Source organism: Lactuca virosa, chromosome 9 (genome assembly GCF_052849685.1).
Source record: "Lactuca virosa cultivar CGN04683 chromosome 9, Lactuca_virosa_CGN04683_v6, whole genome shotgun sequence".
NCBI classification, from domain to species: Eukaryota; Viridiplantae; Streptophyta; class Magnoliopsida; order Asterales; family Asteraceae; genus Lactuca; species Lactuca virosa.
The window spans coordinates 216205839-216219976 of record NC_136434.1 but is presented as its reverse complement, the minus strand read 5'-3'; the positions used below and the strand labels follow the sequence as shown (position 1 = coordinate 216219976).

Here is a 14138-nt window from a genome sequence, read left to right as displayed (position 1 = left end):
ATGTCGGAGTCAGGACACACAAACGAGGGAACAATTACGATCGATCCTAGCTTCTCTTTGTGATCAATAAGTATTGGAATCAATAGTTGAGCCCAAGAACACTCTTATCTTCACCGACCTTTCATATTGAACCATCTCTTTACATTAATTGATTCCAATCCCCACACACTGTCAAAGTGTCAAACCTCTCCTCATCCAAACCTATGTAGGAAGAACCACCACCAACTGTGTGTATGTAGATGGGGGAATTGCAATAGATATAATGTTTGAACCATACTTCAAACAACTACCTGACTCGTGGAAAATTTGTGACACCCGACCTCTCTTATCTCATTTGGGACATCCAAAAGATAAGATAAAGTAGGTTATGATTGTAGTCGAGAGCAATCATAATTAACATGGTTCAATTCCAAAAACATTTAAGCACTTGTACCGATATTTCGTCATGGCCTTCCCCGCCCATATTCCTCCCCATTTTTTAAAATTCTTATTATACCTTTTACTATTTTTTAAATAATAACTATTTTCATAAACCATTTTTATCCAACTTTTCTTTATTTATAAAAATTGCCTAAATTTGAACTTTTAGAAAAAACCAACAATTTTTTTTTTAAATAATAACTATTTTCATAAGCTTTTTTTTATCCAACTTTACTTTATTTATAAAAGTTAACAAACTTTGGTTTTTTAATGTTTTTTAAAATTAGTTTTTTTTATAAGCTTAGCTTAATAAAGTTTTTTTTTTCTTTTTTAAATTCCTATTATACCTTTGTTTTATAAATAAAAACTATTTTCATAAACAACTTTTATCCAACTTTTCTTTATTTTGTAAACTTTTGCCAACTTTTAACTCTTTTACAAATTTGATCCAAACTTTTTTTTTTTTAAATCCCTAATTTTTTTGTAGTTTTGTAATTTTTTTTAAATTAGTTATTTAAGAATTTTTGTTTTATAATCTTTTAAAACCTTTTTTTTAAACATTTTTTATGTTTTTCAGAAAAATATTTTTTAAAAATTTTTATTTTTAAAAATTTTGTTTTCACGTTTTCGTTTTTATAAAAAGGTATTTGCGTAAGTGTTTCAATCAAGAGGTGTTTAATTTGGATAACTCAAAAGTTGTCAATAAGATTGAAAACTTATTGATTCCCAATTTCCCATTCATCAATTTGGATCGTCGGATCGTCATTGTTTTTTCAGTACCCATCCTAACCGTCGATTCCTTTTCCATTAACGTTTTATACCATTTTTCATCACCAAAGCAAGGAAGAAAGAATCAGCGTACGAGTGCCGCAGAACACCGTCAGAAGCCGAATTTGCGAGTTAGAACTTTCGTCGATCGGAAAAGATGTCGGGAGTGACGAACGAGGAAGACAAGAAGCCGGCTGGAGATCAAGGTGCTCATATCAATTTGAAAGTCAAAGGACAGGTTAGGGTTTATCTTTTAGTTTTGTGCCATTATGATTAATTACTCCGTTCGTTGTCTCGTAAATTCCTGAAAAAGATCGATCGTTTAGTTACTATCACGTGTTAGATGATAATTGTTCTTCGCTTAATGTGTATTTTAGGGATTCGTCTCGTATCCTGTTTAGGTTTTGTATATAATCGTTGTATCAGTCCCTTTGTTTTTGTTTATGGATTTTTTGCCTTTGGCTCGGTTTTCTGTTTTCTTAAGTGTCTATTTTTTTGCTTGTGAAGATGTAGAAACTGGTGAAGTGATTTTGCATCTGAAATTTTATCCTAATTCGTACATATTATATCTTTGAAAATCACTGTGTGAATATGAACATAACATTAGCATTCAATAATCAATATTCACTATGCCGATATACAATTAAAGCATTTTTTTTTCAGTTATCATCAATCCCATACACTTTATTTCAGATCTAGGCCTTGATGGATACATATTTGTACCTTAACTGTAAAATATAAGTATTTTAAAAGAAATAAATCCAAGCTTTTAGATTGTTTTTTCAACTTTTGATTATTTGACAGGATGGAAATGAAGTGTTCTTTAGGATCAAACGAAGCACACAACTTAAGAAGCTGATGAACGCTTATTGTGAAAGGCAATCTGTTGATATCAGCTCTATTGCCTTCTTGTTTGATGGTCGTCGCCTTCGAGCTGAACAAACTCCAGATGAGGTTCTCTCTCTCTCTCTCTCTCTCTCTCTCTCTCTCTCTCTCACACACACACACACACACACACACCTCTAGTTAGACATAGAAACAATGGTCATATGTAGTTTGTGGCAATTCATTCATGTTTTCACTCTTTTTCTACAAACAAAAAGATCATTTAAGTATGCAAGACTAACTTTAATGTCCTTAAAAGCTATGTTATTGAAGTATACTGTGAAATTAAGCTATTAAAAAATGTTAAAACAACTTAATTTGTCCATGAACAATGGTCATCTACAGCTTATAGCAATTGTTTATGTTGTTGCAGGATCAACTCCAGTATTTCTCTTTTCACTATTGTAGTCCCTATTCCAAATAGACTATTTTTGGTTTGCAAATTTGGTCCTAAAATATAGTCATATTAAATTGTTAAAAAAAAACCCTGAACAAGGATCAAAATTGCAAGAATTACTGTATTTCAATTTTCAAATATGAAACTGTTAAATAAATTGGGTTTGATGGCAGTTGGAGATGGAAGATGGTGATGAGATTGATGCGATGCTGCATCAGACAGGTGGCGGCTTCTTATGGATTTAGAAGAAGAGTATATAAAGTGATGATGATGATGATGAGATAATGCCGGTTGAGCTTTTCTCTTAAGCTTCGTAGTTGTGTTGTTTAGGAGGTTGGATTTTAAGTTAACTGTTATGTTGGTGTACTTATTTAATAACAACTATTTTCCCTTTTAAGGGAAAGAATATGCTATATTGCTATATTCTACCGTAACTATTATGCATATGCATGCTTACTCTACTCTACTATCTTTCATCTGCTTTCTAAAGTGTAGCTATACCATATTTTATCTTTGATGTTGGTTTGCTATGATTTTTTGGGTGTTTCATCTGCTTTCTAAATGCTAAGTTCATTAATTAGTTACTCTTCACTAAAATGAGATAGCAGAAATCAATGTTTAAAATGAATTATTCCATAAATTACAGTATTAAATAATTGTTCCTACCTTCATCGATAAGAATTATCATTTAAAGAAACTTTGACAGAAATAGATTAAACAAAGACAACCATATATGTTATTAATTTTTACTATTTGCAACATAAGTGCCAATTCTTTTTTTCTGCCAAAGGTTTATCAAAATACAAATTTACATTCAAGTTGTCTTGTTTACATCACAAGCTATCGTTCAAAACAGAAATTCATTATACCATAATTTTGTGTCAAAAACCACATCGAACTCATGGAAACACACAGCCTTCAATTCAGACCCTAAAACAGATTGAATCAGTGGGCGAGAGAAATCTTCACCAATGCGCACAAAATTAATGTACTTTGGAACTGTGACCAACATTAGCATTAAACTTCTGAGTTTTTACTTTTCAACTTTTAGGCCCCGTTTGATAATTGTTGACTGAGAAAGTGTTGACTGGGAAATGTCTGTCTGGGTAAGAAATCCTGACTGAGTAAGAAATCCTGTTGTTTGATTGTACATCTGACTGAATGTGCTGAGTGATGAAAAATGACCATTTTACCCTTCTGTTATATATAGTGATTGATTAAGTTGCTGAATAATTATAAAAACATACATATTGTCATACAAAATGTAAATTACACACAAACAAAAAATGTCATTCAAAATGTAAATTAAACATAAATCATTTAATATCCAAATAAAAACATAATGAAATTCAAAATAACATAATAATTTAACGTAAAGTAGGTGAAAGTAGTTGATTTGCAATCTGATCACGCAAAACACGCATATATTCAACGGCTTTTGGACCCCATTCTATGTCTTGTATGTTTTCTCTATCAATTCCCCCACCTTGGACGTCAGGAGTAACCATAGTGTCCTCCTCAAAATTTCTAAACAAGTCATCTTCTATATTGTATTTCCTTATAAAATTATGGACCGCGACACAAGCAATTACTATGTCTCTTTGCACTGTAAAAGGATAAGGAGCCATTTGTTTTAAGATTGTGAATCTCGCCTTCAAAACACCATATGCACGCTCAATAACATTTCTAAGTTGTGCATGAGCATAATTGAACCTTTCTTCTCTAGTTAAAGGTCTGCCTCTTCGAAAATCGGCTAACCAATACCTAGTATTGCGGTATGGAGCCATAAACCCACGAGTGTTTGTATATGCGGCATCACAAAGGTAATATTTATCTGCAAATGAATGTGACACATATTATATAATGACACATATTATATAAAGAAGATAAATAATAAAAATTATATAAAGATTACAAACCTGGTGGAGGAAATGGAAATCCAGAAGTCGAATTGAATGCAACTTCTTTCAAAACTCTTGAATCATGTGCTATACCCTCCCATCCAGCCCAAACAAAGGTGAATATCATATCAAAATCACAAATTCCTATTACATTTTGAAAACATTCTCCTTTTCCTCTTCCTCTATAACGAGTTTGTTGATCAACGGGTACAACCACATGTACAAGAGTTCCATCTAATGCACTTATTGCTCCGGAAAAAATATTTTTTAACCGTCTATGTCGTTCCGAGTTATGTCTTGTTGGATTAGGAGTTGTTGGTACTATAATTTCTTTTGCAAAACACATCATTGCTGTTAGGACCTCATGAAAACATTGATGAATCGTTTGTGTGGAGTGATGAAATATTCCCTTAACGGCGCGAAAACGTTCGTTATGTCCTATAACATGTAAGAATATAGCTATCTTCTCTTCAATGCTTATTGTCCTACTAGCTTGCAACCAATTTTTTTGGGTAAAATGGTTGCATAATAAAGCAAATGCCTCTTGTGTAAGACGCATCATATCGAAACATTGTGTAGGGTCTCCATACATCAAATCTTGTGTATACGCATACCCGCTTGAATTGTTATCTCTAAGTCTATGAATTCTGATTAGCCTGCGCCGGTTTGACCTCAACCAATAAAACACAAGTAAAAGAAAAGCTACAACTTCACCATCAGAAACCATACTTGACCTGTTACAAACAATTAGGTAACATGTTAAAGTAACAAAAGTCATATAACAAACGTCATATAACAAAAAACTAGTAAATAACAAAAGTCATATTCAATATCCAAATATCATCCAAAGTAACAAAAGTCACATAACAAAAAAAAACTATTACACATCATCCAAAGTAACATCCAAAAAAGTCATCAAACATAGGATCCAAAAGTCATGCAAATAACAAAAAGTCACGCAACAAAAACATAGTAAACATCATCAAAGGTAACCATACTTCCTACCCGCACCCATCACCCACGACTCACAACTAGTATGCGAAAGTCGTAACCAAACTTTCCTAACATCGGCACTTTCACCAAATAGCAAAAGAGCGGTTTTGTATCTTTCATCTTCTTCTCCCCATTCCATTTTGTTTAATTTCTCCATACACGCATCAACATCCTTATCCATTTCACTTTTTTCAATTCTTTCATTTTTTTCCACTAACGACCTTGCAAGTTTGACAATCTCCTCTTCAACTTCTAATGCCCTTGCATCTCTTTTTTTTCCACCAACTTTTTTGTTTCCACCAACTTCCGTATTTTTTGAACGCCCCGAAGATTCTTCACTTGCACCTACATGTTGTGTTGAGGTTTCCATTGGAACATCATCATCAAAATCATGGGCACTAAACTCCTCTACAGGACGAGGGAGTGTAGATGATGGCCCCCAACTTTGAAAGCCGGTTGAGGTCGACCCTTCAAATAGTTGGGTGCAAAGATCAGGAAACAGCAGGGGTTTAGTTTTCAATGACAACACGAACTTGTTCAACTGTTTACAATTTTTAAAAATATTAGTATTTTTTATAAAAATAATTATAATAGTATTTGTTATAAAAATATTACCTTCCCCTCTTCCTTCCATTGTACATCAGTGAGGTTAAATTTATTTTTTATAGGGTCATATATATTGTCGGTTTTGTTTTTCAGTTTCACCCAAGCAACATACTTTGATTTGTAGTAGTCAAAGTGGTTTCTCATTTGCTTTTGATCAACCTCTTTACCGTGTTCGTTCATCAATTTTTCGCGTACTATCTTCCATGAACTAGCCTTAAGCCCAGAACCCTCACGACCATTAGTGGTTAATTCATGGATACATGCATCAAGAAAAGTTTTGTCCTCACTTTCGTTCCAAACCAACATCCTAAAACATAAATAACAAGCTAACATAAATATCTAAACATAAAACAATTTTCTACCAATGAGATCAACATAATCCTAAATAGTAATAGCTAAATCAAAGTCAACAATATTCTACCAATTACATAGCTTATACATGGAAAAAAAATTATGATTTCATAGCTTATACACATACAATTTGAGATTTCATAACATTAGAACATAACATCGTACAAAAAAAATCTGATTTCATAACTTATACAAGCAAAAAAATCAGATTTAATAGCTTATACAAAGAAAAAAAATTCTGATTTCATAATCTATTACATACATTACACACAATTTCAGATTTCATAGATTATTCATACACAACATACCAAGTACATACATACATTACACACAATTTCAGATTCAATAGATTATACAAAGAAAAAAAAATCTGATTACATAACATACCAAGTACAGTGATTTTTTTATTTGAATATTTGAAGAACATATACACATATAGGGACGATTCATGATAAGGGGGGCTGTAACCTAACATTAATTCAATTAAAGCATTATCATTCAAGTATTTAGAGGGGACCGACCCATTAATTCAATTAGCAACAGTAAGGGGCTCAATCATCGGCCAAGAAGATGGAGTTTTGACTAAATAAAGTCAAAATCGAATTCGATTTGAACAGATGAGGGCAAGAACGAACCTGTGTGGACGGACGTAAGGGGAAGAACAGATCGGCGATTGGGATGCCGACGTGAACAGATGTCGCTGCCGTTTTTCTTTTAGGTCACGAAGGAGAATAATAGATCGGGGGTAGTGAGGTCCTTTTTGCCAGTCAGATGGGTTTTGGAAGCTGACCAACTCAGCCAATTGAGCCATACATGCTGACCGAATCAGCCCACATCAAACATATTCATGTCTGACCGAGTCAGCTGATATCGCTGACTCAGACCGGTCAGACGGTTTCAAACAGCCCCTTAGACTTTGATTTCTACCTCAAATATAATATACAAACCCATATGGAGAATTCATGATAAGTATAATACCACACAGTAAACAAGTATGTTAAGAAATCAAAACAGATTAAGAACAATTCTCAAAATAACTAAATGGTTATAATATAAATCTTTAAAACAGATTAAGAACTAAACAATTATAAATTAATGTTAAGAAATCAAAGAGTTAAAAGTTAAAACCTTGAAAGTAACTAAAATTACTAGTGTTATACAACAAAGTCAAAAGAAGAGCATACTAAAGCTAAACAATTGAAAACTCAAACTATAAATGTGACTAAACAAATATAAAGTTAACTTTTTGTGCTACAGCCAAGTTAATGTATTCAAACAGTGGCAGCACTATTATTTTCACTAGAATCCAAATGTTTTTTTGCTACAAAAATTAACCATTGTCTCTAAAAGCTGGAAAACAAATTTGAACTTAGTTTTGCCCAATCCCACAATAACTTAGGATAGGAAGATAACCTCTAACTTAACTCTAAAATCTTCATTATAACAACCCGCTGACAAAAACCATGAGAAGGGAGAATAAAATTGATACTGTGACTCTCTGAGTGACAGACTAAAGCTTAAATGAAGATTACATCATAAATCACGTATGATTACGGAAGTGGAGATAAAGCTGGTGGGTGTGGTATCATATTTGCCACGGTCCACATCAACGCTACATCATATTTACCACACTGTTTGCCACACTTGTCATTTTCATAGCGTGGGTTGACACACTTGCCTTTTTTTTTAAAAAATTAATTTATATTAAAAACAATCAATTTAACCAACGTAAAACTACAATTTCATTAAACTTCAACTCAAAATAAAACAAACACATCAAAAAAAAACCTTAGAAAAATAAAATTACAACAAAAAAAAAAACATCATATAATTTAAAATGAGGACACAAATATAAATAACAATTAATTTATATAGAATTAGTTTACATCAACTAATAAAGAGTATTAAATATGAAAGAGAATAAGTTAAAATACAATTTTTGTAAAGTTGAAGGGTAAATATATTATTTCCAATTTGAATTTAGGGTAGAATTAGGGGGTGTTTGGGATTACTTTTTAAGCCTAAAAGTTCTTTTTGTAAAAGTTTTTAAAAAAACAAAAGCCAAAAGTGAGTTTTAAAAAGTGTTTAGATAGTATTTTTTGACTTTTGAATGTGATTTAGGTTTAAAAGTCCAAAAGTTACAAAAAGTCACACTTTCTTAACTTTTGAAAACCCACTTTTTTTCTTCTTTACAAAAAGTTATTTTGAAAGTATTCCCAAACACCCGATGGAACCTTTAATGTAACATTCCAATTGAAAACTCTTTTCTCTCTCATCGGTGATATATGCCGAATAACCTCTACCGAGGTCGCGGTGCGGTGGGAACCAAAGTCACGTCACTTTTACCATGCTTCTTGCTGAACCACTCTGTGAAACCTAAGAGATGTCAATTTCGATTTATACTGCTAAAGAAAATCAGATATCACGTTCGTTGCATCTATGAAATCTCCAACCGTCGACCGACTAACGACGTAAGTAATGGCGTGAAGAAGGTGGTATAATGATTACTCGTGTTGAAATTTGCGACTTGCCTCTACGTCTTCTGTTCTATCGCACGCGCCCAATTTTTTTGCCGCCATAACTCCTCTCCACCTGAATATGGTGATACAGATCTGATTAAAGAAAATGGGCCAGAATTTTCCCATATACTAATATACCCATACGGGCTCATACTTATGCCCCCAGTAACTTGATGCTCTGGGCCATGGCCCAAGCCGCCCAGGTAGGTCGGCCCTGATGCTAAGCTTTTCAATGACAAATTGTATTTTACAAACAAAACAGATATTGGATTTCGCAACGTGAAAACTACAACTGTCATGTGACTAAAGTAGGTAAGAATAGAGCTGGATGGTAGAGTTTGGGTTCAACACATTTATTAATCGGGAAGATTACAACCCAACCTAACATGTTTATTTAAATGAGTTAATAACTTAATCCAACCTAATCAGATTAATAGGTTGTCACGTGATTGACCGGTTTATGTAGTTGTCAATTAAATCTATTAAATAAATTGGTTAAAACTAAATTAATCCATTTAAAATTAAAAAATAATAAATAAATTAACTAAATATTTTACACCATTTAAATTAGTTCCTAATGTAGTTGTCAATGAACAAGAACATCAACCATTTTATGTAATTGTTTTAAGAAAATAAAGCACGAAGACAAGCAAAACTGCAAAACATAGATGGTTTTGATTTAATTTTTTTTATTAAGAATTGAAACTATTTATTAGAGCTCTTAGAATTGCACCACAAAAAACCAACCAACATATTAGTCGATGTCTTTAATTATTTTTAAATCTTATAATAAAATATTAAAAAAAGTTGATATATATCATTACCAATTTGTACCAACTAAATTTATTTGTAGCCAAATATATTAGTACCAAATATACTTGGTATGATACCGATAGCAGATTTTTTATACCAATTATAGTTGGTACGGTATATGTTTTAAGTAAAAATGAATTGGTATTGTACCAATGTCACCCCTACTATGTAGCATAAATCTTTTAATTTTGTAGGCCATAAACATAAAAGTAAACAAGAAACGACATTCATGATATACTATGACCAACAATAATTAGGGGTTAAAAAAAATTACCGATGAGCAGGAAAGCGACGATGAACAATAGCAACAACGAATCTTTAGTAGCAACAATTCTTTAGTTGCGCCGAACAAGAGCGATTCCTTAGCAACGATAACTAAGAAGAACGCTTCTTAGGCATCTACTATTTTGATACAACAATGAAAAGACATTAACATGAATAGAGCGGTTGAAAATTGAGAAACAAACAACGGTGTTATTTCAAGGTTGAGGGAGGTACCATCGGATCTTAAAAGAATTGATGTTCCAGGTTCCCAATAGATTAAAAGCTTTTATTTAATTTAAAGACAAAATTACAAAAATGGCCCCTATGGTTGGCAAAATTATGTGTTTTTGGTCCAAAAGCACCAATTGTCCAAAATTGGATCTTTTTATTGTTTTTGGTCCCTAACAACTTAAAAGGACTATTTTACCCCTTACATTTGTTTTTATATTTTTTATGTTAATATGTTAATTAATAAAAAAATGACCCACCTACCCCCCTCTCTCTGTATCTTTATCTGCTTTTGTTCTCAAGAAAACACACATACTCACACACACTCAAGAACATACAACCCTTAGTTGCCACCATTACCACCATCTGTCGTCATCACCACCAAGTGCTACCACCGTACACCACCATCCGTCGCCGCCAACCACCACCATCCGTCGCCCACCCATCCACCTTATATATGTTGGGAAATTTAGGGTTTGTGGTGGAGATCTGGATACCAACTTGGATCGTGATATCACTTTCCGAACTGATATTTCTACCCTATGCCTGGGTTACAAGAAATTCAGCCTAGGATAATCCAAGTGGACACTTACGTTTCTAGGCACAGAAGACGTAAGCCAATATGCTAGAGGATTCTGTGAAAGTATGATGAAACGAGAGCTTAAGATCGTAACCCTCTTCTGTAGAGGAAGAACTGTTTATATATTAAACACGATTAGGGTTTCATTAGGGTTGGGCCGTCATTAGTTGCTTTGGAAGCAAGTAATGTTAATCCGGATTTAATGAGGATTTAGGGTTACCAAAAACTAACGAGTTTCGTTAGTTTTACCATAATCACCCTCAAGAAATTGAATTTTCCATTATGTTCCCATGTGTAAAATTCGGTGAGGTTTTGGGGCGCTGCCCCAAACCCCACGGGGGCTCTGCCCCTAGACCCCGCCAAAGGGGCGCTGCCCCCGGACCCCCGACTAGTCGTCGAACCACACAAAAATGACAACCATAGGGACCAAAACCACACAAGGTATCTGGAATTGGACCACCGATGCATCACCAAACTTTTCTGGACCAAAATCGCATAATTTTGCTAACCACAGGGACCATTTTTTCAATATTGTCTAATTTAAAAGTTTTATAAATAAGGTGTAAGCTTTAATATTTTTGTATGATTTCCTTTTATTGTCATGTACATATCGGTTTAATTTTGTGTTGTTTTCGGGTCACTATCGTTTTAATTTATGCTTAATTCTTAACACGAACATGACATCGAGTTTTTTTTACACAAAACATGAACAAGAGTTCGAAATTCGATCTCGTCCCAATATTATTTCGTCTTGCGTATTTTTGTCGTCTCGTGTCAGATTTTAACACTCCTAAGAATAACTACTTACAAAGAGATATGTCAACAATCTACCATTCGTTCACCTCTCCTTTAGGGGTTTCATCTTCTTATGGCACATCAACTCCTTATATCCCAACTTCTACTTCTAGTGAAGATTCATTGATTCTATGTTACACCTATTTCTATCCTAATTTTGAGAGATCTATGAAAATATGTTGGAAAAACTTTAGATGTTGCAAAAATAGAAGTCGATATACCTATACTAACATGACTTGCAAACACTCTTCTAAAAATGCATCATGCGTTTCGCCTTCGCCACCGGACCAATCAACATTGGAGACAATGTCAGGAAAGATGCCGTCATAGACCTTTTAAACCGTACTACACAAATAGCTCTCTCAGACACAAAAGTAACTCTCAAAAATAAATATGAGAATGCCAAAGGGATATACTGATGAATCATTAAATCTTTAAATACTATGACATTGTTTATAAATTAATGCTAGTGTTTTTGTGCTCTTTTATATTATATATATATATATATATATATATATATATATATATATATATATATATATATATATATATATATTACTTTGTTATTTTTATAATACAATTTCAAAAATAAATATAATCAAATCTTGATAAATGTCACATCATAATAGAATGAACTGTTATATTATATAAATAATCAAACAAACCAAACGAATATGTAATGACAATACAAGTAATAGGAGATGGAAACATGTGGGAGGATGTAAAAACACATCTATCTTCACCACCAATTAGATTAGGAACTTTTAAACATCCATTAATAATTTTAATAAGATGATGCCTTTTTATCCAGTTATAAACATTAAGATTGTCTGTAATTTTGTAGGTCTTTTTTCTCAATGTTACTAATGTTAGAAAAGACTCTTTATTGCTCTAGAGAACTCAAATCAATTACAAGGTGAGGAGAAATGAAATGGGAGAGCCCTATATATACAAGATGCAAGAACTACTAGGAAACAAGGACATCTTCTAGACTGTTTCTAGAAGATGTCTCTTCATGAGCCTTCCATAGAGTTTCTAGATATCATCTAGAATCTTTCTAGAAAAGACTATTCTAGAGGCAACTACAATAATTAGGAAAAATAACCAAATAAGGCGGTTCGTTACATTCTCCCCCACTTATTTTCGTGACGTCCTTGTCACGTTTCCATCTCGGTATCTCTTGATATCATCTTGAAATTGCCATAGTATGTCTTCAGACTCTTAACTTGCCTCGCTATCAGGTAAATTCTTCCACTTGATTAAGTATTCTTTGAAGCTCGGCACTCCCCGCTTTCGTATAGTTCGAAAGTATCTCCTCAATCTTGCGATCAAAATACGTAACAACCGTTGTTGGTATGCGCTTTGATATGCCTCGTTGGGGGTCTTCTAAGTCCTCGTGATACGGCTTGAGCATGCTGACATGAAAAACTGGATGAATCTTCAACTTGGGTGGGAGATCAAGTCGTTACAAAACTTTTCCCACTCTCTCGATCACCTCGAACGGTCCTTCGTATCTTCGCACCAAGCCCTTGTGTACTTTCCTCAATGCCTTGAATTGTTGTGGCAGAAGTTTCACCATGACCCGGTCTCCAACTTTGAATTCTACATGCATTCTATTCTCATTTGGCCATTTCTTCATTTTTTTGGTCGCGTTTTCTAACGTTGTTCGAGCCATATCCGCTTCCTCCTGCCACTCCTTCGCTAACTTATAAGCAGCAGGGCTACTTCCCTCACAAGTTACGGCTAAAGCATTCAGGGTTATAGGTTGTCGACCCATGAAAATCTCAAAGGCACTTTAACCCATGGCTTCACTTCTTTGCATATTGTAATATCAAGAAGCCTTGCCCAATCTCTTTGATTAACACTCACATAGTGTCGCAAGTATAGTTCGAGTAGGCCATTCACTCTCTCCGTCTGTCCATCACTTTGGGGATGGAAGCTAGTAGAGAAGTTTAACTCCGTGCCCATTTGTTTGAACAATTATGTCTAAAATATTCCAGTAAACCGAGGGTCACGATCATTGACGATGATTTGTGGTACACCCCAATACTTTACCACGTGCTTGAAGAATAGCTTGGTTGTTTCATCTGCAGTGCAATCTGTTGGAGCCGGTATGAGCGTGTCATACTTTGAGAACCTATCCATGATAACAATAATACTCCACATCCTTCCGACTTTGGTAGGCACGTAATGTAATCCATAAATACACTCTCCCATGGGCCCTTAGGAGCAGGTAACGGTTCTAATAGTCCACCCGTTTGTCTTTGCTCTATTTTGTCTTGTTGGCACAACAAGCACGTCCGAACATAGCCTTCAATATCATCCCTCATATACGGACAGTAGTATGTACTCTCGATCAATGCTTATGTCATCTTGACTCCCGGATGACCCGCCCACTTTGAATCATGGCACTCCTTCATTATTCTTCGTCTAAGATCGCCCCATTTAGGCACAAATAACCGGTTTCCTTTTGTTAAGAGTATATCTCCTTTAAGCCAAAATCTCTGCGTCTTCCCTTCTCGAGCCATAACAATTAGGTTCTTGGCCAAAGGATCATGCTCTAGGCCTTGTTTGATCTGATCTTGTAAGAAGAATCGTGCTTGAGTGATTGAAGCGAG

At 34.1% G+C, this 14138-nt stretch overlaps 1 protein-coding gene across 1 annotated transcript; it reads left to right on the top strand.

Annotated features, from left to right (window-relative positions):
- Positions 1 to 1246: 1246 nt before the first annotated feature.
- LOC145137660 (small ubiquitin-related modifier 2-like) lies at positions 1247 to 2931 on the top strand. The gene is made up of 3 exons (XM_079071786.1): positions 1247 to 1426; positions 1993 to 2142; positions 2644 to 2931. The coding sequence occupies exons 1-3, from the start codon at positions 1346 to 1348 to the stop codon at positions 2713 to 2715; spliced, it is 303 nt and encodes a 100-aa protein (XP_078927912.1). The 5' UTR covers positions 1247 to 1345; the 3' UTR covers positions 2716 to 2931.
- The last annotated feature ends 11207 nt before the right edge of the window (positions 2932 to 14138 follow it).

What these genes read in the sequence shown, in the direction of transcription:
- LOC145137660 (XM_079071786.1), top strand. Translation starts at nt 1,346, where the DNA reads ATGTCGGGAGTGACGAACGAGGAAGACAAGAAGCCGGCTGGAGATCAA. An exon ending in ATTTGAAAGTCAAAGGACAG is followed by an intron (nt 1,427 to 1,992) that starts GTTAGGGTTTAT and finishes ATTATTTGACAG; the next exon opens with GATGGAAATGAAGTGTTCTT. An exon ending in CTGAACAAACTCCAGATGAG is followed by an intron (nt 2,143 to 2,643) that starts GTTCTCTCTCTC and finishes GTTTGATGGCAG; the next exon opens with TTGGAGATGGAAGATGGTGA.